This window comes from Coregonus lavaretus (assembly GCF_964263955.1).
Source record: "Coregonus lavaretus genome assembly, chromosome: 37".
Classification (NCBI taxonomy): Eukaryota; Metazoa; Chordata; class Actinopteri; order Salmoniformes; family Salmonidae; genus Coregonus; species Coregonus lavaretus.
In genome coordinates, this window is record NC_140024.1 from 13442913 (window position 1) to 13463736 (window position 20824).

Below are 20824 nucleotides of genomic sequence, written 5' to 3' on the forward strand. Positions count from 1 at the left end.
TGAGGGTTGATGTCTGTTGGGGATGCCAGCCCAAGACGTGTTAGACGGTCGCGCGGCCTCTGGCAGGTGTGGGTAAATGTTATGCTTTGTCATGACTGTGGTATCGGCAACAGTCATTGACCGATAAAATAATGTAGTTGTCAGACCAGTAGGGTTTAAGTGTTCTTGGGTGAAGGGATTACCCTATGAGCATTGGTTAGAGGGAAAGTAAAATCAGGTAATTGCAAACTCTGAAGTATTCAGGTGAAATATTGAGGGCTAAAAGTTGTGTTTGTTCTAATAAAACATATGAGGTAAGGGGTATGTTTATGGAAAGATCAGATTGGGATGTTAGATGATAACTTTGGATAAGTATGACCTTAAGGGTAGTAATGACAAATAATAGGTTACTTTTTATATATCAGGTAGTAAGAAGAGCAGGACTTTGATGGTTAAAAGATTAGCTTTTGACTGACAATGTGACTATGGGAATTTTAGAGGATAAGGGGAAATTATGATAGAGTATATTCTTACCCTATGGGGGATAGGATGTTGTTACAGGTCAACGTTGAAGCTTCCATATGAGGTTTTACCATTATAAGAGGGATAGCATTGGACACAGCTAAATCTAGGGTTAAAAGGGTGACATTACATTTACATTTTAGTCATTTAGCAGACACATGGCGACATGTCATAGTCTTCAAGCCTATCATTGAAGAATAAGTTTAAGGGAGAAGGGGGGACTTCATTCATGGTATGGTGTAACATTTGGGAAGATAATATTGATAAATATTAGTGTATTACTGTGAGTCCAGATAGTTCAGATAATATCACTGGGGTTATAGATGCATTGTAAGGGATGCATTTGAAAGGATTTGGTTGCAAGATCAATTAGGCCAGTAGGGGCAGTGATGGGTCAGATTCTAGTTTAAGCTTTGATAACACTGTGTGATGTTTGTACTGACTTTTGAGAAAGTTATGAGATTGAGATAGGTTGGAGAAGTGGTGCCTGGAGACAACACTCAGATGCCGGTGTTGACTGTTCCTGATCTGGATAAAGATGGACAAGTGGAACTGAGGGATAAATATCATTTTGGATTATTTGATGATTTTTCAAATTGTTTTTTCAATATTAGTATAATTTTTAGTATGATTTATGAATCAAAGGGGGGAATGGATAATGTGATTCATGCATCATTTATGTATCATTTTTTAAATTCTTAGGTGAAATGGAGGTTTAATTTGAAAGTGGTTGTTTTGCAAAGGATACTGTTTGGTCGGTTATTTTCTTGTCATTCCAGAAGCATGTGGGAGAACATGTGGAGATTGGAATACTCAAACAAAGACAATATGAAGGGACAATATGACTGGAGGAGATGAAACAAGGATGGTGTGGCTGATTCCATCATCAACAAGTCCATTGGAAGAGGACACTACAGGAAGAGGAAGTGTAGTGGACTACATTCCAGTGTCTGCAATGAAATATAGACATGTGTAATACATAATTGTGTCATATTCTTAGGTATTGATTTTAGTAGAATTATGTTTGATGTTATTGAATGCAGATGAGGATCGTAGATGCTTTTGTTTATTTCGATGGGGTTAGGGACAGAAGGTTTAAGCAGGGAGAGATTCCCTTTCAGGTCCTATGGGTTGACCAGCCTGAGAGTGGATATTTATGGATAGGATTTTGTTTACATGGGTATTTAATTACATCATAGTTTCAAATGCATTTACATGAGTTATGAGGTTATCTGGAGTACCGACGGTGGTTGCCTGGGGCAGAGGGACGGTGAGAGAATTTTACTGTCTTGATTGATATGGATGGCTGCTGGACAGTTTTTCGCTCTCACACTCCATAGAGATTTATTCATAATTCATAGTAATGTGTTCATACTTCATAAACAGTTGTTCATATGTCATAGTAATGTATTTACACTCCATAGAGATTTCTTCATGGGTCATAGTAATGTATTCACACTTCATAAACAGGTATTTCATAGAAAGGTATTTACACTCTAGAGGAGAATGTTTTTGGGGTTAAGGTTAAGAATATTCAATGAGATAAATGGTTAATAGTCATAATCTTATTCTGTTTGTTTTCGAGACGTTTATTTCGTCTCGAAAGGGGGGAATATCGTATCTGAAGATTATGCCTTTGTTAAATGTTTTTCATGACGAAATGGAATGTTGGTTGTTCAGGCCAAAGGGGGGATGTTTTATGATGTTATTTGAAATGTGCCGCTTGGAGGGTGACGCCCGAGGGGAGACTGGTGATTGGCCAGAAGAGGGAGTAGTCCCTCCCTTTGCATTGTTTATAAATAGGAGTTAAACGATGAGACGACAGAACGACCATATCAATCTGGGAAGTCGTTCTCCAGGCAACGCGTGTCTGTAATTTATGCTGTAACCTCGTGATATGAATAAAAACTTCTGACACGATGCAGCATAACGGACTTTTTGTTGACAGCGATAATGGCCACCATTCATCATATACGACAGTAGTACTTTAAAATATTTTTACTTAAGTACTTTACACCACTGATGATAAGGTAACCAGAACTGGAGATAAGCATATCAATATTTGGTGCAATCAGAAGCTCAGTCTTCCTAGAATTGTCATAGAAGTGTTTTAAGACAGAATATGGACTCTGCAACCTAAGATTAAGGTTTGTATACTCAGCTAAAGCATATCAATATTTGGTGCAACCCCTAGTTCAGTCTAGACTTGTTATAGAAGTGTAAAGAGACAGAATGGAGCTTAAGGACTCTGCAACCTAAGATTCAGGTTTGTATACTCAACTAAAGCATATATAGCCTTAGTATTGTTGACTGCAAAAGGATGGAAGTTGTATGACCCCTGTTATCATACCCAAAATGATAATCCACTCTTCGATTGCATGTCCAATTTGTTTTGCAAGTGGGCTAATGTTAAGCCAACTCACAGACCACTTTCTCACCATCCATAAAATTAGCTGCATTTGGTGATTTATTTTGGGTGAATTATTACTTTAAATTAAGCCATTACAAAACGTTTTGTATCAAATGTATTTATTTGAATGCAATGACCTCATGCACACTTGGATTAGACCTATATTAATTAAATTAAACTCTGCTGTTATACTGTAGAAGCTAGATTGATGGTTTTGTTGAGTGATCATGCTGTCATACTTTGGCTTAGTGACATTTATGCCAGCAATGTTAGCAATATGTTTTGTAGAACAGATATACCAGGAATGTTTTCACAAGACATAATATTTGAATAATTAATAATGTTTTGTTTTTTGATCTCAGAACTATGGCACACTAAATTACTGAACCAGATTTGCTATGAAACTTTAACCTACATGTTTCTATGCTAACGCATAAATGTTATGTAATTCAACAAAGTCTACTTGTGAATACAATAGAACTGAATAAAATATACTACTATTGTATAATAAATATTTATTACTTCTCAGGGGCAATATAAAATGCATTATCAGAAGCAAATAATCACAATACACCTCAACATATGGAGGTAGCCACATATTCATATTCTGCAGCATAGTGGACCATTTAAATACAACAACAAACCATGATTGTAGTATCAACTGAGATAATCAACCAGTGTCATAAGTATATCTTTCATGAAATATTGTCATGATGCACATGTACAAACAAGATTATATTTTGGGTTCTGATGGGGTACGACAGTTAAACTAGGTGTATGAGGAATTTGTAAGTCATATTCTCAGAGATCAATGGGAATATATAATTATCTAAAAATTCCAAAAATGGACATACCAATTGCAGATTGCCCCTTTAAGTTAACTCACCATGTTACCCATTTATGTAACTGTCAGGTGTTGTACTTGGCTATAAACTCTGTATCAGATAGTAGGCCTAATCTTTGGTCTCTCTTTATTAAGTCTCTTGAACATTCTGGGAATTACAGTTATGGTTGCATATTTATGTAATTCAACACTTTTATTACACAGTTGGTTTAGACAGACCTGTGAAATTGATTTCAATGAACTCTGTGACACTGCCTGTAAGATTTAAAAGCCTCTATTCTCCATTCATTCCGCTGTCTGAAAGGTAAGGATAAGACTACGGTAAGATTTCTACTTACTGTAATTGCCATGTTGTGACAAGTTTTTTGTGGAGAAAATAGTGTAAGGATATTAGTCACAAGTACTCCTCAGTTACAATAAATAACTTGTCTGTCTTGGATGATTTCATTTTTGCTGTGTGAAGCTGTCAAAATGGCTACTCATGCACAGTAAATGTAAATAGTAAAACATATCAATTAGGGGTGTAACGATCCATCTACTACATCGATGTATCGATTTATATTCCTATGATCCAACTACATCGATCTGTGCTCGGCGAGTTGGCCTTTTGGACAACATATATCGATCTAACATCGTTTTAAAATGTAATAAATCGATTGTATCGATACTAGGAAATAACCCATTGGATTTAAGCACGTCAGACTTTATATGGATGTTTTTTCTTAGCACTTTTAATGATAAAGGCTTTAAACATTACTCGATTCAGTCTGCCTATCCGTGGCGTCATCGCGCCAACAGCAGCGCAAAGGCGCAAAGACAACCAAACATAGCATGGCGGACTACAGAGGAGTAGCCGACGAGCGAGAAATTATCAAGCCACCATTGCGGTCCAGTGTGTGGAAACACTTTGGCTTTTGCAAAGACGGAGATGTTCTAAATAAGTCGCTCGCTGTTTCTAGGATATGTAAAGGTCAAGTAAAGTACAACGGCAACACGACAAATCTCTCCAACCACCTACTAAGGCGCCATTGGATTTCACACAACACCGACCGTCCAGGCACCTCTTGCAGCGTTCCCGCTGCTACAGCAGCGAAAGGTAAAGTCAACTCTGCAGAAGCCTCAGGTCTCGCCTGCATGTTTAGTCAGAGACTAGGCCAAAACTCAGCTCGGGCGAAAAACATCACAGCAACAATTGCCAAGTTTATCTGCAAAGACATGCGACCCTACAGTGTGGTTGAAAATCCGGGATTCCGTGAAATGATTCAAACATTGGAGCCAAGGTACACAATACCAAGCCGACCACACTTCTCAGAAAAGGTTATTCCTGCATTGTACGAAAGTACTAAGAATGATGTGAAGCTGTCGCTTTCTCAAGCTGAACGAGTAGCGATAACGACAGATGGCTGGACGTCATGCTCAAATCAAGGGTATGTGACAATTACCTCTCATCACATTGATCCGGAGTGGAAAATGAAGACCTTTTTTCTGCTAACCAGAGTTTTAAATGAAGCCCATACTGGTAAAAATATTGGCGCGTTACTGCGTCAAGCCTGCATGGAGTGGAAAATCTACGACAAGAATCCTGCCATCGTCACAGATAACGCCAGGAATATGATTGTGGCCGGTGCAGAAGCCCAGTTCAGTCCACACATTACCTGCTTCGCACATACACTCAACCTTGCCTCGCAGAAGGGTTTGGGGTGGACCGTGCTTCCAGGTTGTTGGGGAAAGTGCGAAAAATGGTTGGATATTTTCACCGCAGCCCGATTGCATGTCACGCCCTACAGGAAAAACAAACTCTGATGGATTTACCAAAACATAAACTGATCCAAGACATAATCACCAGATGGAACAGTTCATTCGAAATGCTTGAACGTTTTTTGGAACAACAGCCAGCTATAATGGCAACTCTGATGTCCAAGGATCTACGAAAGGGGGTCACAGATGTAGGCACGCTGAGTGAGAGTGATATTGCCAACATGGATGACATTGTTCAGTTGATGGGTCCTGTCAAAATGGCAACCACTGTGATGTGTGAAGAAGACCAGCCAACTCTCTCTGTAATTGCTCCTCTTCAAGCAAAACTGCTGAAACACCTACAGCCATGCGAAGACGACTCAACCCTGGTTGCAGAGATTAAGAGGGTGATGGCCAGTGACCTCTCCACACGCTACAGAGGCACCCAAGATGCTCTCAACATAGGTAATTAATTTTGAGTCTTAATTAAAATCAACTTGGTTAATATTTTAGGTTATTAGACTGTATTAATTTGTAAAATGCCACACCTTTGCGTTTTCAAGTTTGAATTTGAGTTGTTTTTTCATATGGAAAAGTAAACAAGATATCTGCAATACAATTCTTAGTTCATGGTGGCTTTACATCATCACTGTGCCACATTTCTTTTAAACATACTAAAGTTTAATCTTCTTATTATTTTGTGTATGAGGAGGTGGTCATCACTTGCAATTTCAGGTCAACTTAATTTAATAATGCAATGAATGCAATATTCTTGTTCTTTAAACAGCATCAGCGTTGGACCCGCGATTTAAAGAACTGCCCTACCTGGAAAAAGAGGACAGAGAACAGGTCTACACAAAACTGGTTTTTGAGGCAGAAGTGTCCCACCAGGTAACTCTTCTCTCCTCTTTCCTCTGCTCTTTTCTCTTCTCCCCTTTCATTTGTCCTCTCTCAAATCTCATCTGTTCTTTATCTTCCTCTAAATTTATGTGTGCAGTATTACAGAGCAGAAATTTGAACAGTTCACACATTCTTACATCAATAGATGCAAGCAATGGGAAATCAGGAGGAAGACGAGGGAAGCTCAAGCACAAAGCTGTCAGGATTCAATGAAGAGACCACAGGTGTGTTTCATGTGATACCAATAAAAGATTGTTGTTGTTTTGTATTAATGAAAAACATTACTATATTTTGAAATATATTTCTTATATTGTAGCTCCAAATGAGTCACCTCCTTGTAAGAAGAAAGCCTTAGATGCGCTGTTTGGCGATTCCTTCACCCAAAGAGAAAGAAAATCCACAAGCGAGACAGCCAGAGCAGAGGTGTTAAAGTACCGAGCAAAGGATGCGTTGCCTTTGACTGAAAATGCCATGAAGTGGTGGAGATCTCAGGAGAAAGAGCTACCTGTACTTTCCACCCTTGCTAAACGGTACCTGTGCATTCCAGGCACCAGTGTGCCAGCAGAACAAGTTTTTAGTACTGCTGGCGACATAGTGAACGCACAGAGAAGTGTTCTGCGGCCAGATCATGTTGATCAGTTGATATTTTTGAAAAAAAATCTGTAGTCATTGAAGAGTAGCCTAGTAGGTTACACTTGATCTTTTGTTGAATATTGTTTGTTTATTAAAATGAGAGTAGTAGCAGGTTCATCCACTGCTCATTCAACCTGAAGAAATGTTGGTTGCACTTTATTTTTGATATTAATACTGTATTTGTATTGTAATGTTGAAAAACAAAAGCAGAAGTAGCAGGTAAACCTGCTGTTAATTCAACCTGAAGAGATGTTGGTTGCACTTTATTTTTGATATTAATACTGTATTTGTATTGTAATGTTGAAAAACAAAAGCAGAAGTAGCAGGTAAACCTACTCTTTATTCAACCTGAAGAGATGTTGGTTGCACTTTATTTTTGATATTAATATTGTAATATTTTTATGTTGAAAAACAAAAGCAGAAGTAGCAGGTAAACCTACTGTTGAAATGTTGGTTGCACTTACTGTACTTTTATTGAAAATGTATTGAATATTGAAAATGAGATCAGACAATTTTAACTTCCTGTTAATTCAACCTAAAGTGTTGTTTGCACTTTATTCAAATAAAATGTGAATGCATTTGCCATTCATTGTTGTTCACTTGTTTATTTATATTCATAATTAATTGATACCTGATTCCATTACAAGAAACAGGAATCTAGGAAACTTCACCTGCACTGTCCAGTATCCAGGTATTTATTTCAGTCACACTGGTTGAATTTTTGGCTAAAAGTTTACTGAATCGATTTCAAGTCACTGAATCGTTTCGGATCGTATCGTTCTAAATGAACCAATATCGTCCTTGAATCGTATCGACAACCACGAATCGTGATACAAATCGAATCGTTGTTAAAACGAATCGTTACACCCCTAGTTTACACTGAGACGTTCTCATACTTACAGCTATACATACTCACACTTTCATACTCACATTCACACACGAACCCCACCTTCAACAGGTCTGATCACATACAAGGCCCCTGGATAGGCAATCGAGTAGGCTACTTCCTTACATCAAACTAGATGTAGCTCCGGCGCTGATGTGCTCTGGCATTTGCAGGACAGAGCGTACTCACCAATTCTTTCCCTCTCACTGTTTATTCTCTTCCCCTGTCCCCCTTGCGCCTTATCGCTCTATATTTGTATCTGTTTATGCAACCTATCTTCCTTGGCCATGCATGTATGTGATAGAGACAGAGATCCTAATACTTTATGGGAATTAACCCTGTTCTTAGAATCAGCACTGTAGAACACAGCGTGTATAACAAGTATAGTGTTAATTGCAGTGTAGCCTAGGTTGCCTCTGGCTATGAATGTTTCTGTACTTGTATCAGTCAATTTTTGGCTAATAACATAGACCTAACAATTATTGTAAATGTGTGTTTACCTTGTGTTATAATAACCTATTTTCAATATAAATGATAGGACTGACTGAAAAGCTGACTTCCTCCATTATAGGCTCCTGGTTGTAATTATTACATGTGTAAGCCCACAACAGCATTGCTGTTATATAGCTTCATTTATTTAGTTAGCTATACGAAATTAATAATAGCCTAAAACTTATATTAGCTGTATGGCTAGCTTTATTCAAAATAGCAGAACATACCTGCCAGGCGACAAGTCAGCTCTCCCGCGCTGCCTCTCTTTACGCGAAAATCGTCATGCAGACTTGTGCCCTCATGGAGATTCCGTGCAGTGGATAATTAATACTGAGGTATTAATTTGTGATACTTCACTAGGCTAAAACAAGGTTTACTCGTTCATTCGTGTCGGTCAACCACTGAAAACATAAATGTGTCAAACTTTGTCTGCCTCTTCTTATCCATTTGGTGGAATTTCAACCATGCTCCGTCTTCTCTGCTTCCCACCCCTCCTCGTGCACTTCTCCAATCCTCCCTCTCAGTCTCACAACAAGAGGATAATGCTAGTGTCTCGTTTCCCCTAGCAACCAGTTGCTATAGGAATATTCCTTAGTAATTCAAAGTGTTGGTGATGATGATGAAGAGTCCAGATGTATGACCACGATAGTTAGATTAGGCTAGTTATTCAATCAAACACATATATTTTACAATTATAGACCCCTAACCTAGGAAGAAATGTGTCTCTTATAAACGTATGTGTGCAGTTACAGGTAGCATACTCCAAAAACTAGAGAAAATTCGACAAAAAATATATTAAATCCACCTTTTGCACAGTCCTCGGCATTTTAGCTGTGCACAGCTCACATTTCCCAACACCGTTGCAGTAACTAGTCGTTTCTATGCGAAGCGGCTGCGGCCGCTTGTAGAAGTAGCCTTAATGACAGCACTTCCCACAGTGCGACCAAAAGAAAGATCTACACATATGAAAGCGGTATTTATCGCTCAATACAAAAAGTGGATTTAATATTTTTCTGAAGTTCCACCTGCAACTGCACACAGATGTTCATAAGAGACAAGTTTCTTCCGAATCGAGAACAAAGAAAGTATCGCCAAGGTTTGTAGAAAAATATCCTGATTATGGTAAACAGCAGCCTATGCAAGATCTCAGATGAGCTTTAGCTCTGCCACTGAGGTTCGTGTTTACATGGCTATCTAGCAGTAATGTTAAAGGCTACTGGCTTTGATTCAGTTAGTCTACTGGGAGGAGAAGAGTTGTCTTTCCCCAGGATACCCTTGCTTGTGGAGATAATGCTAGCAACCGAATGCTTTAATAAAGGATGAAGGTATAGTAGATCCAAGTAGCCTATTGTAAACTGTAACACATCTCACAATTAGAGTAACATGCAATTTTATCATTGGGGACATCACACTTTGTGCTATAGAGTATAGACTGTTGGGTTTAACAACATTTCCAAAACTCCATACCTGATCATAGGCTTTTGTTTTGAAATGTGTATGCCAGTAATGTTAATTTTATCACCAGCACTTTTGGAACCATAGCACCACTGTAGCTATATAATCCAACCACCTTGACTGATGACTGTCAATTCCTGCTGGAAGTTTCTAACTTTCACAGACTAACCAACCTTTTCTAACTTTCACAGACTGACCAAACTTTTTTCACAAACGTTTTTAGAGTAAGATTGTTGGTCATGAAGATGTCCCTTTCCTAAAATATTGTAGCAAACAAGGGGCGGGGAAGCGAACCCAGGTTACATGCGTGAAAGGCACACACCCTACGCATCGCTCCAACAGATTTAACCCACTTGGTCAGAATTGTAATGTGGCTCACTGTATTAGCGAGGATCACTACATCGTTTCGACCACTTTGACCACCAATATGCAGCCTACAGTTTTTTAGAGAGACAATAGATTTGTGGGAGTCCTTCGTAATTAAAACACTAACCAGCCGTAACATACGAATTCGATTTCTATTGTCTGCCATTTTCTTTTAGCCTCTGATTACTTTTATCTCCTAATGAAGATTTGTGTTGGTGTACTGGTTTTCCTCAACAGCCACCCTCTTTGGATTTATTATTGTTGCCGGCTGTACAGCCAGAGCTTGTGTGCTCGCCCAGGGTTTCAATTTTAGTCTATTTTAGGATTAGGGTTATGTCATGAAACGTGGGCTACTAGGCCTACATTATAAATATGACACAATCAGCATTTCACTTTGGATATGAATAATCCAAATTATCAATCAGTTATCAAAACGCTCAGATATAACCACCAGGGCAGGAGGGCGAAGAGATGAGAAGAGTAGGCTATCTCAGCTGATTTATGCAGGATATTTAAAATAATAATGTAAAACATATCTGTAGGCTTTTTAGTAACTATTTGAATGATGTTTTAGTCCAATGCATGTTGGTTGAACGCTTTGACACCTTGAACGTGAAAGTGAGTGGTTCAGTGAGTGTCTCCGCCTAGAACATCACAGAGCTGATGAACGCAGCAACGTTCTTTTTCAGAACCATGGCGAGCGCATTGTGACGCTGTCCCTTCTACTCCTACTCAGAGCCATAGATACAGTATTTTCTAAATGGTTATACTCCTACTGTTCTCTAAACAATGGTTTCATAGTTTACAATTGTATAAACTCCCAAATCATGCTCAAAATTCAATTTCATTGATGTCACTGTTGAATGTTTTTTAATCAGTTTGATAAACATGTTTATCCCATTGTGACATAGCCAACCATGACTTATGGAAGACTTTGACGTATTAATGGTCCCTATAAAACCCTGTAATTCTAAGAAAGAATTGTCAGATGGTTTTGAACTCAGTCAAAATCACTGCAGTATGTAGAGCGATAATGAGTAGGTCTATGTTCAGTCGTTTGTTGACAGCGACCCCGCTGAGATTCCTCCGCGAGAGGCCGCTTCTGAGTGCAGCTGGCCTGTTGTTTGCGACCGGTTCGGCAGTCTACTTTTATAGCAAATATTACGGTATCGGTGAGGATGCACTGGCCACCGTGGAGAGCGTGGACCGTGTTGTCACGGTTGAGGAGGGTAAGTTTACATATTTGACAATGTCTAAATAGTAATAGTCCCAAATGCCACCCAATACCCTATTTCTTATTTTGACCAGGACCCATAGTTCTATGGTTAAAAGGCGCTGGTCAAAAGTAGTGCACTAAATAGGGAATAGGGTGTCATTTAGGTAGCAGTCATGGTGATTACATTTTTTACAGTGTAGCCCTAGATTAACAACAACAAACAAACTTGCTCCTTTGAAACCAAACCGTTGCTTTAGGTTTAATTGAACATGTTGGTACATTATGCAGACACATAAATACATTTGATGTCATACAATATAAAACACAAGTAAATATATGATCAGCCTAACTACATGGACAGATGTCTGGTGTCTTGTAGCTAGAATTTCTTAAACTTAGAGAAAACAATCCTTTATTGTTTTTCATAAAGATAATGAGCCCACCCTGGACCAGGAGGACCCAGTCCTTGTTCAGGTAAGAATGCTGCAGGCCTATCAATAGCTTGGGTGCCAGTCTTTCTGCTCTCTTGCCAATTCCATCGTGGCAATATGATATTGGCATCACAATCCCATAAGGAGTGGACAGAGAGCTGAAACAGACTGGCACCCAGGCTATAACAATACTGCTTCATTAGCAGGATTGGTTCAATAACAATCTGTCATTCAAACTGTCATTTTACTGACTCATAAATTGATCCTGATTTTCTTCCTTAGTATGTGGTTGAGGAGGTTGGGCACCGGCCCTGTCTGGCTTTAATCCCTTGGTCTGGACCTCTGTGGGTTCCCAGCTCTGTAAGTCCATCCATTCTGATACTCTTTGGTCTTCTCTCTGGTCTTAAAACTGGTTTATGTACTTTAAACATAAACATGACGTTTTCTGAAGAACAATATGGAAATACATTTCTGTAAACATTTTCCCTATTTTTTATAACTGCAGCCAACATATTACCTTACCCATGCTGGGAGGATGCTGGTGAGAGAGCTGGCAGTGTTAAACACGCAGGTAACCATGCAGATTATTGGACAAAGCTTATCTGATCTAATAGGCAGGATTACCTTCAGTATCCACTACGGTAGTGAAATACTTTGATGTTCGTTCCCTCATTTTCTCACAGATATTCACAGTGGAGCAGCCCATTTTCACCTGTTTCACTCCTGCTAGGAGGATGGTATGGAATGAACTGTCCTCTCAAAATGAACAGGTAGCCATTCATATGCAGTTACCTCAGATGTTTCCTTAACCTTTCAACACAGACCTGTGTAGTGTCTCAGAATCTATCATGCAGTAGCCTCCTCTTGTGATCCTCCCTATAGCAGTCTGTCAGACCTATAGGCTACCTGTCTATCATTCAAACTGACTTTTAATTTGATCCTGTCTTGTTCCTTAGTATGTGGATGAGGAGGTTGGGCAGCGGACCTGTCTGGCTTTAATCCCTTGGTCTGGTCCTCTGTGGGTTCCCAGCTCTGTAAGTCCATCCATTCTGATACTCTTTGGTCTTTAGACTGGTTTATGTAACTTAAACATAAACATGATGCTTTCTGTAGAACAATATGAAAATACATTTCTGTAAACATATTCCCTATTTTTGTAATAGTCTGTAACACTGCAGCCAACTTATTACCTTACCCATGCTGGACGGATGCTGGTGAGAGAGCTGGCAGTGTTAAACACACAGGTAACCATGCAGATTATTGGACAAAGCTCATTTTATCTAATTGGCAGGATTACCTTCAGTATCTACTATGGTAGTGGGATACTTTGATGCCCTTAAAACTGTTCCCTCATTTTCTTACAGATTTGCAAGATTGAGCAGCACATTTTCATCTCTCGTGCTGGCATGATGGTATTGGATGAACTGTCCTCTCAGCTTGAAGAGGTAGCCATTCATCTGCAGGTACTTCAGACATGTTCTTAACATTTATATCTCAGACCTGTGTATTTCAACTATTATCATTGCAGTGGCCTCCTCTTGCAATCTTCCCTATGCCAATATTTTACTCCTATACAGTACCAGTCTATCATTCAAACGGACTCTTAAATTGATCCTGTCTTGTTCCTTAGTACGTGGATGAGGAGGTTCGGCAGCAGCCCTGTCTGGCTTTAATCCCTTGGTCTGGACCTCTGTGGGTTTCAAACGCTGTAAGTCCATCCATTCTGATACTCTCTGGTCTTTAGGGGGGCTTAAACATAAACATAACTTTTTCTAAAAGAAACTTCTGGAAATACATTTCTGTAAACATATTCCCTTTTTTTATAGCCTGTCAAACTGCAGCCAATTTATTATCTTACCCACGCTGGGAGGATGCTGGTGAGAGAGATGGCAATGTTAAACACACAGGTAACCATTCAGATTATTAACCATTACTCATCTGATCTAATAGGGATAATTACCTTCAGTATCCACTAGTAGAATACTTTGATATCTTTAAAGCTGTTCCCTCATTTTCTCAGATTTTCACAATGGAGCAGCCCATTATCATCAGTTTCACTCCTGCTAGGAGGATGGTATGGGAGGAACTGTCCTCTCAAAATGAACAGGTAACCATTCATAGGCAGGTACCTCAGATGTTTCCTTAACCTTTGAACACAGACATGTGTATTTCAACTGCCAATTGTCTTAGAATCTATCATGCAGTGGCCTCCTCTTGCGATCCTCCCTATTCCAGTCTGTCAGTCCTATAGGCTACATGTCTATCATTCAAACTGACTCTTAATTTAATCCTGTCTTGTTCCTTAGTATGTGGATGAGGAGGTTGGGCACCGGTCCTGTCTGGCTTTAATCCCTTGGTCTGGACCCTTGTGTGTTCCTATCTTTGTGAGTCTATCCATTCTGATACTCTCTGGTCTCTAGAGGATATTAAAGATTAACATCAAGTCACTAGTTTTCTATAAAACCACATAATGAAAAAACATATTCCCTTGTCTTCATAGCCTGTCTTCTCCAAGGCCAAACCAGTCTACTACCTCACTCGTGCTGGGAGAATGCTGGTAACAGAGCTTGCAGTGTTAAACACACAGGTAACCAAACACATTATTAACCAAAGCTCATCTGATCTTATAGGGAGAATTTACTTTACCCTGTTCCCTTTTTTTTCACAGACTTCCAAATTGGTTATTGAGGAGCCTACCATTCACCTCACTGAAGCTGGGAGGCTAGTGCTTGACCAACTGTCAGCACCTTCAGATAGCCATTCACAGGTAGTCTATCACATTATTAGACAGGCATAGCTGATTAGTAATAGTACACATTACCATGTCCTCTATCTCCACAATTGTGTGTCTTAAATAATCACAGAGCAATCTCTATAATTAGGGGGATGTCTTTGTTTTTCAGCCAAATAGGGAAGACTCTGGTTTTCCCTATGAGAAGTTGCAGCTGGTTGGGAACTGGGGTTCGTTTCATTTCCATTACTGGAAGATCCATTATAGACGAGTGCAGGTACTTCAGACATATTCTTAACATTTATGAACACACCTGTGTATTTGAACTCCCAATTGTCTCTGGGTTTTCTTTTGTATGTCTGTCCCTAATTGAAACCTAGGGGAAACTTGTCGTACGAACATCATGTGGGCTCTATATCACTGCCAGGGATTATACTCAGAACTGAAATCGCCTGCCAAATGTTATAGACATCTACAGCTAACATATAGAGAGAGGTCTGGAGACTGAAGGAGTTTTTTCTTTATAGCAAAATGAAGAGGACATGCATCACCTGTGCATTGTGAGGGGAGTGGAGAAGCAGCTGTGGTGGAGCAGAGTCATCCAGGAAAAAATCCTGGACCCATGGGTGAGAGATTCTCAACTGGTCTTTCGTCTCAAATGCACCTGATTTGTGTCAAATGACGCACATGCTATAGGTCTACTTATATTTCCTGGATGAAATGTAATGTTTCTCTGTCTCTTTTAAAGGGTCTCGTCCAGGTGGTCCTCACCAACAACAAGGTGACTGGTATTAAGGTACAGTCAGGCAATTTTTCACAGAAAAAATTTAAAGTGGCAAATGTCCATTTACCTATTTGAATAAATACATGTTGACAGAAAATGAAATTACACGTTCTAATCTCTTGCCTCATTTTTAGTTCCTTGGTAGAAGGATCCATGGACTCATGTCCTGCCTCGTCAAGAGGAGGTCTGAGTTCACCTATTATGAGGATGCCCAGGTACACCCCGTTGTTTCTCTGTGTTATGATTTATTTCAGTGTTTGGTTGAGGGGTTTTCAATATGGTGGTTTTCAGTGTTGGGCTGACAGTGTCACATGTTGTGTGTTAAACAGCAGGTGGATATCTCCACCACAGTGGAGGGGTACCAGGAGAGGGGGGATGAGATGATGGCATATCAGTTCTCCACCTCTGACATCATCACCACCCCTCATGAGCCGTCCTCTGGCTCCTCTCACCAGTTCCCCCAGAATTCTCCGCCTCCCCCTTTCCCTTCCGATTCCCCTCCCAGTCCCCCTCCACCTTACCACTCCACCCAGGACCAGGACCAGACCCCTGACAGCACTCCTCAGGTAAAACTCTTTCTACAGTCAATAATTCTTATTTCATTTGTACTTGTGTGTACAGGTGTGTGTCATTGTTTTGGTATCGATAGGTTTGTGTTGTCTGTCAAGGGTCAAGTTGTTAGGTCAAGATGAAAGTATTGTTATGATGTCACTGAATGTTTTGTCTGCTTCAGTTGATGTTGCAGGTGAAATGCAGTTTAGTAGAGTTTAAGTTAATGTGATGTCTGTTTTAGGAGTTTGAGGAGGAGTTTGTGGAGGAGCAAAATAATGCTGCAGATGTGCCCCAGTTGCGGTGGGTTCGCTTTCATGTGTTCATCTATAGTAAAAACCTTTGCTTTGAAATAATCTGCCCAATATTGTAGTTATACAGATGTAGGATCTTAATTTGAGACAGTTTGCTACAGCAGGAAAATAATCCTGCAGCAACAGGATACATTTTTCGTTAGGGCAAATCGAGTCTAAAATTTCAAAGTGGAAATTACAAACTTGAAAATTCCAAATACGCTACAAGTTTGCATTTCCTGCCGTGCAGGAAAATTCTCAGCAACAAAAGAGTGATCAAATTAAGATCCTACATTGGTATGGTCTTTCTGAATCCTGCAGTTATAATATAGGCTAACATAAAATGATTTCTTAATTTCATGGCACTGATGTTTTAGCTTCTTAGGTTGAACATTTGTTATTGAACATTTCTATTTACAGGCGTTACTTTGAAAACCAAGGGACAACCAACTTCTCTCTGAGGCTGGCCGGTATCAGACGTGCTATGGAGGTGAGAAAATGTGAATTTAGCACCTTTTGTATTTCACTTCATGAACATTTCTGGACTATTTGTAAATGTACTGTCTTGTTCTCACAGGCTCTGACATCCTCAGACAGTACCTCCCTCAATTACCTCACCCACGCTGGGAGGATGGTGTTGAGTGGACTATCCGAGCTCAACCAGCAGGTAACCAATTACATAATTGTGCAACGTTCATCAGACCAGATATATAGTTCCCACTGGGCACAGATGTCATTTCAACGTCTCGTTTTGATTTACATTTGGTTGAGTTGTCAACTAATGTGAATTCAATTTGAAATCCCCCCAAAAATTAACGTAATTGGATTTAGGTTAAAAGACTAAATTCCCTTACGTTGATGACTTCTTTCAAATACAATCAGTTTCCCACTTTGATTCAACATCATCACATTGACATTTTTTATTGATACAACATTGATTCAACCAGTTCTTGCACAGTGGGTTACCTTTAGGCAACAGTGATTCATAGGGTTTAGTTGAAAAGTTTCAATGTCATACTAGCCAAACAATCGGAGGCCCTTTGAATTACAGACCTGAATCTTTGAGTTTATGATCTAAGTTTTAAGGAATTTTATGATTGTTTTGTTTTGAGGATGTGAGGCAGTTTCAGCAGGCCTACGACCTACTGGTGAACTTCATTAATGAGCCAGCAAACAGGGAGCGACTAGAGCAGGAGATGGCTCTCGTAGGAGTAGGTCTACATGCAAGCTTGAGCGTTAGCTGCAGGCACCGTCTTCTCATCTAACATCTACTCAATGAGACTTTCTAAAGTGCTTGTCAATGAAGATTATGTAATTATCCTATTTGTTTGACTTCAGATCGACCGCATCAACTTCGCAGATGTTTTTTATGAATTCGTTCTACTAAGCCTTCTAGAAGGAAAGACATCTCTTCCTATATCTGTAAGTGGCCCTAAGAATGGAACATCCTGTTGTTTATCTATGCTATACACACTGTTGTCATATCAGATCTGTAGACACTCACTTATGTCCCCTGTTCCTTCTCCAGGAGCCTGGTAGCTTCCTTTATCTGCTCCTGCAAGTCATAATGAGGATTGACCCTCCTGGAGGAGCCTGGACAGAGGCTGCTGAGAACTTCTACCTCCTCGTTAAGGTACATTTGTCTCTCTCTCTCTCTCTCTCTCTCTCTCTCTCTCTCTCTCTCTCTCTCTCTCTCTCTCTCTCTCTCTCTCTCTCTCTCTCTCTCTCTCTCTCTCTCTCTCTCTCTCTCTCTCTCTCTCTCTCTCTCTCTCTCTCTCTCTCTCTCTCTCTCAATAATAGTTGATGATGTGTCTGTTGTCAACAGGGCCAGATGAAGGCATGGCTAGAATCCATCTTCAACCTCAATGATTCAATCTATGAAAGCCCAGAGAGGCTCTCGGGGGAGGTGATGAGGAATCTAGAAATACAGGTTGAGTTCCTGCTGTCCAGCCTGGATTAAGGTTCCCAAACTGAGCTGAGGGCCCCATCACAAAATAAAGTGTTTTGCATTTAAACATTATCTGTCAATCGTAAACAAATGTTACATCATGTGTAGGGGAGAGTGGGGTAAGTTGAGCCATTTTTTACATTCAGCATTACTCTGTCAAGGGAAATATATTATTCTTTCAAAAATATACAGTATCTGTCACGACTTCCTCCGAGGCTGCCCCTCTCCTTGTTCGGGCAGGCTTCGGCGTTTGTCGTCACCGGCCTTCTAGCCACTGCCGCTCCTCATCTCATCATTCCATTTGTTTGGTCTTGTTTATTACACACACCTGGTTCATATCCCCTCATTAGTACCTGTATAAGTGTTCCCTCTGCCCCCTTGTCTTTGTGTGTGATTGTTTATTGTGGAGGAGAGAGAAGCTCGGTGGAGCTCCATGTATTTTGTATCGCTGGGAATATTCCCTGTGTGCCTTGTATTTTCCAGTGCCCCTGTTTTGCGCACTGGAGTGTTTTTACTAGGGGTGTAACGATCCATCTACTACATCGATGTATCGATTTATATTCCTATGATCCAACTACATCGATCTGTGCTCGGCGAGTTGGCCTTTTGGACAACATATATCGATCTAACATCGTTTTAAAATGTAATAAATCGATTGTATCGATACTAGGAAATAACCCATTGGATTTAAGCACGTCAGACTTTATATGGATGTTTTTTCTTAGCACTTTTAATGATAAAGGCTTTAAACATTACTCGATTCAGTCTGCCTATCCGTGACATCATCGCGCCAGCAGCGCAAAGGCGCCAAGACAACAAAGCATAGCATGGCGGATGACAGAGGAGAAGCCGACGAGCGAGAAATTATCAAGCCACCATTGCGGTCCTTACAAGAAACAGGAATCTAGGAAACTTCACTTGCACTGTCCAGTATCCAGGTATTTATTTCAGTCACACTGGTTGAATTTTTGGCTAAAAGGTTACTGAATCGATTTCAAGTCACTGAATCGTTTCGGATCGTATCGTTCTAAATGAACCAATATCGTCCTTGAATCGTATCGACAACCACGAATCGTGATACAAATCGAATCGTTGTTAAAACGAATCGTTACACCCCTAATATCAATATAAAACATTTAAATGTTATAGTGATCATCTGAAAAGTCAAATAATTTTCACAGATAAATATGAGTAAATTATGATATACACAGTTCAAATCCCTGCTGCTCGAGGAAAAATGTCTAAATAATGGTATCTCTGTATTGTGAAAATGCTCTGAGGTAAAGTCGAGGGTAAGAAATCATGATGGCATTTCTTTGCACTGAGTTACCCAATATCTTATACTTGTATATCATGATTAGTCTAATCCCATTCTAGAGATTGCACCAGGTCACCTAATATCTTCTATTTGTAAGCCATTGGTACTTTGTGCTAGCCTATGCCAATTTCGTGTTCATTGTGCATGCCTGGCGCTGAGGGATAACTAGTGTCTGTCTCTTATTAGTGCATGTGAAGTCCCCAAGTCAAACCATATTTCACATGGGGGAAGGGGGAGTTCCACTAACAAGCATATCAATCATATCAACTGAACAAATGATCTTTAAAAAATTCTGGTTTTTCAGTAATATTCTTTGTAAATTTTTGTAATTTTTTTCCTTGCAAGGAAACATTGGTTCCTCTACAAACATCAAGAGTTGTGGATAAAGCAACAACAAGGTTTGAATGTTTTTTCCCTCAAGTTTTTATTTGTTAGCAAGCAAAAATATACTTTACTGGCAAAGCCATGTTGTTGTTGGACTATATACAGTGGGGAAAAAAGTATTCAGTCAGCCACCAATTGTGCATGTTCTCCCACTTAAAAAGATGAGAGAGGCCTGTAATTTTCATCATAGGTACACGTCAACTATGACAGACAAAATGAGACAAAAAAATCCAGAAAATCACATAGTAGGATTTGTAATGAATTTATTTGCAAATTATGGTGGAAAATAAGTATTTGGTCAATAACAAAAGTTTCTCAATACTTTGTTATATACCCTTTGTTGGCAATGACACAGGTCAAACGTTTTCTGTAAGTCTTCACAAGGTTTTCACACACTGTTGCTGGTATTTTGGCCCATTCCTCCATGCAGATCTCCTCTAGAGCAGTGATGTTTTGGGGCTGTCACTGGGCAACACAGACTTTCAACTCCCTCCAAAGATTTTCTATGGGGTTGAGATCTGGAGACTGGCTAGGCCACTCCAGGACCTTGGAATGCTTCTTACGAAGCCACTCCTTCGTTGCCTGGGCGGTGTGTTTGGGATCATGGTCATGCTGAAAGACCAGGCCACGTTTCATCTTCAATGCCCTTGCTGATGGAAGGAGGTTTTCACTCAAAATCTCACGATACATGGCCCCATTCATTCTTTCCTTTACACGGATCAGTCGTCCTGGTCCCTTTGCAGAAAAACAGCCCCAAAGCATGATGTTTCCACCCCCATGCTTCACAGTAGGTATGGTGTTCTTTGGATGCAACTCAGCATTCTTTGTCCTCCAAACACGACGAGTTGAGTTTTTACCAAAAAGTTATATTTTGGTTTCATCTGACCATATGACATTCTCCCAATCCTCTTCTGGATCATCCAAATGCACTCTAGCAAACTTCAGA

General features: G+C 39.8%; 1 protein-coding gene across 1 annotated transcript; it reads left to right on the plus strand.

Moving 5' to 3' along the window:
- Positions 1–5508: 5508 nt before the first annotated feature.
- LOC311111212 (E3 SUMO-protein ligase ZBED1-like) lies at positions 5509–7237 on the plus strand. Its single transcript, XM_084153923.1, has 4 exons — positions 5509–5957; positions 6280–6383; positions 6538–6616; positions 6709–7237. The coding sequence occupies exons 1-4, from the start codon at positions 5558–5560 to the stop codon at positions 7056–7058; spliced, it is 933 nt and encodes a 310-aa protein (XP_084010049.1). The 5' UTR covers positions 5509–5557; the 3' UTR covers positions 7059–7237.
- The last annotated feature ends 13587 nt before the right edge of the window (positions 7238–20824 follow it).